The sequence below is a fragment of the Dendroctonus ponderosae genome, unplaced genomic scaffold, assembly GCF_020466585.1.
Source record: "Dendroctonus ponderosae isolate FM_Combo_2020 unplaced genomic scaffold, Dpon_F_20191213v2 Dpon_F_20191213_4, whole genome shotgun sequence".
NCBI classification, from domain to species: Eukaryota; Metazoa; Arthropoda; class Insecta; order Coleoptera; family Curculionidae; genus Dendroctonus; species Dendroctonus ponderosae.
Window position 1 is genome coordinate 2,504,218 of NW_026018611.1, and position 2,519 is coordinate 2,506,736.

At 40.5% G+C, this 2,519-nt stretch overlaps 1 protein-coding gene across 1 annotated transcript in view; it reads left to right on the forward strand.

The window, feature by feature from the left end:
- Positions 1–1,390, forward strand: part of LOC109543725 (cytosolic 10-formyltetrahydrofolate dehydrogenase) — a gene marked incomplete at its 5' end in the record, with an annotated part of 68,889 nt that extends 67,499 nt beyond the window's left edge. The window contains 3 exon segments of the mRNA XM_048665569.1: positions 374–584; positions 641–800; positions 872–1,390. Coding sequence (XP_048521526.1) covers positions 374–584; positions 641–800; positions 872–1,127 — 627 coding nt within the window.
- Between the last annotated feature and the right edge of the window lie 1,129 nt (positions 1,391–2,519).

Here is a 2,519-nt window from a genome sequence, read left to right on the forward strand (position 1 = left end):
TTTAAACACCAAAACAACTTTAACAGAAAAGAAGAAATCACGGCACTCAATCCAGATTGGAAGCGCGTTTTGCGCCAAACAGCGTGTGCGCCGAAGCGTTTGAACCCCCACCCATCCCACACGCATGAGCACACACGGCATAAATACGACGGGGAATCCACCAGTTGAACCAGTCTTAGTCGGAAAGCACGGGAGATCACTTCGCCCACTGCCTCATCGCCTTTGATAATGTCCACCGCAGTTGTGAACGAAACATCAGGAAGAACTTCCCATAGACCACGGCTTCAAAGCCCGGAAAACATTCCTAAATGTGATTTATCCGGCAGTGAAAGCCTTCATAGTCTGATAACAACAGTTTTATTGCGATTTTTAGGGCATGCAATCAGTGTTCTTCAATAAGGGCGAAAACTGCATAGCTGCAGGGCGGTTGTTCGTTGAGGATGCCGTTCATGACGAATTTATCCGGCGAGTGGTGGCCGAAACAAAGAAAATTGCTATCGGTGATCCGCTCAGCAAAGCCACTTCTCATGGACCTCAGAATCACTTGGCTCATTTGAACAAACTGCTTGAATACGTACAAATTGGTACTGTTATATTTTTACTAATGTTGTTCTTACTCGCGACCTTTATACTTTCATAGGTATTAGAGAGGGAGCAAAGCTGCAACATGGGGGCCGTCGACTGAACAGAACAGGGTACTTCTTCGAACCCACCATCCTCAGCAACGTGGAAGATCATATGTATGTGGCGAAGGAGGAATCGTTTGGACCAATCATGATCATCAGTCGGTTCAACGATGGGTAAGTGTCTGTTATAACTCTATGTTTGGTAAGCAATTTGACTCTTAAAACTAACTGTCCGTATTTAACAGAGACCTTGATGGTGTTCTGAAGCGAGCCAACGCCACCGAATTTGGACTGGCATCCGGCATTTTCACCAAAGACATTTCCAAGGCACTCCGGTTTGCCGAAAAAATCGAAGCAGGAACTGTGTTTATCAACACGTACAACAAGACGGACGTTGCAGCGCCATTTGGGGGCTTCAAACAAAGCGGTTTCGGTAAGGACTTGGGCCAAGAAGCGCTCAACGAGTATCTGAAGACCAAATGTGTCACCGTGGAATACTGACGACTTGATGGGAGTGTAGATCTTCTATGCAACGAAAGACATTAGAAATCACTGCTAACTTTTAGAGAAAGTTTGTCATAGGTATATACAGTCTGCCGAAAAAAGTTGTTTTAAAGATGGAAAGCGCACTCGATTACACTCACTAAGTGCAAGTAAAATCATACACAAAAAATAAAAGCGAATCGGGTTGTAATAAGCGAACAATATTTTAAAATTCTTCTTGTTGATTGTTGTCTAGTAAATAATAAAGCAAGAAAAAATTACGTTGTTTATTAATATTTCGAAATTGAACAATTCGGAGCAGAAAATAAATGAATAATATCTCATTTCCCACTATGTCCCTCAAAAAGTACATAAGGCACATTTGCACAAACACGGGGTTTTGCGACTATTATTATGATCACATTTAGGAATGTTTTCCGGGCTTTGAAGCCTGACCTCATCAGTCTTAGTCGGAAAGCACTGGAGATCACTTCGCCCACTGCCTCATCGCCTCTGATAATGTCCACCGCAGTTGTGGACGAAACGTCAGGAAGAAATTCCCATAGACCACGGCTTCAAAGCCCGGAAAACATTCCTAAATGTGATTTGACCGGCCGTGAAAGCCTTCATAGTCTGATATTATTATGATAATAACTAACGTGTGTACACTGGCAAAAGGAAATTGCACTAGTTTAATACAGAATAAGGTATTTACAAAACGTGTTTCTGTTATCTGTTTTTTCTATTAAAAAACGATATAAACATAATTCAAAAGCTATTGTAGATAAATCTGGGATCGCATAGCAGAAATGTTCAATGTGAAATTGAAAAGTCAATTTTTGAGTGTTCAAAACGTGCTTTGGGAAAGAAACCCAAACCAGTTTTATAAACACTTATTGTATATACATACAAAAAAGGAACTATTTACAAAACATTCGAATATATACCAGCAGATAATCAATATGGTTTCACCTCAACCCAGTATTTACACCCAAGAAAGTGTCCCAGGTGCCGCTTGAAGGACACCCGGGACAGTTTCCGACTTCTGCAAAAGAGTAACTCCCGTTGCAAATCAGCAACAAAAACTACTCACAGTTATTTAGCGCTACATTCATTTGTAGCAAAAAACAGTCTATATCTAAAAAATGGCTGGCTATCACTCGAATATAAAGTAGATTATTGAGCAAGAGTAATTGAAGTCAAACTAAATAAAAAATAGGTTGATCACTCCCTTAAAGCTTACGACTTAAGATCCTTATACAGGGTTATTCACGCTATACGGCACTGAAGTTTGCGGCTAAACCGTTTGATTTTTAAAAAGTACTATTTTATGAATTGTCCGACGCCTACCGAGCGCACATTTTAAAAATATTTTTGTAATGTACAGGGTGTCCCAAAAGCTCTAAATGT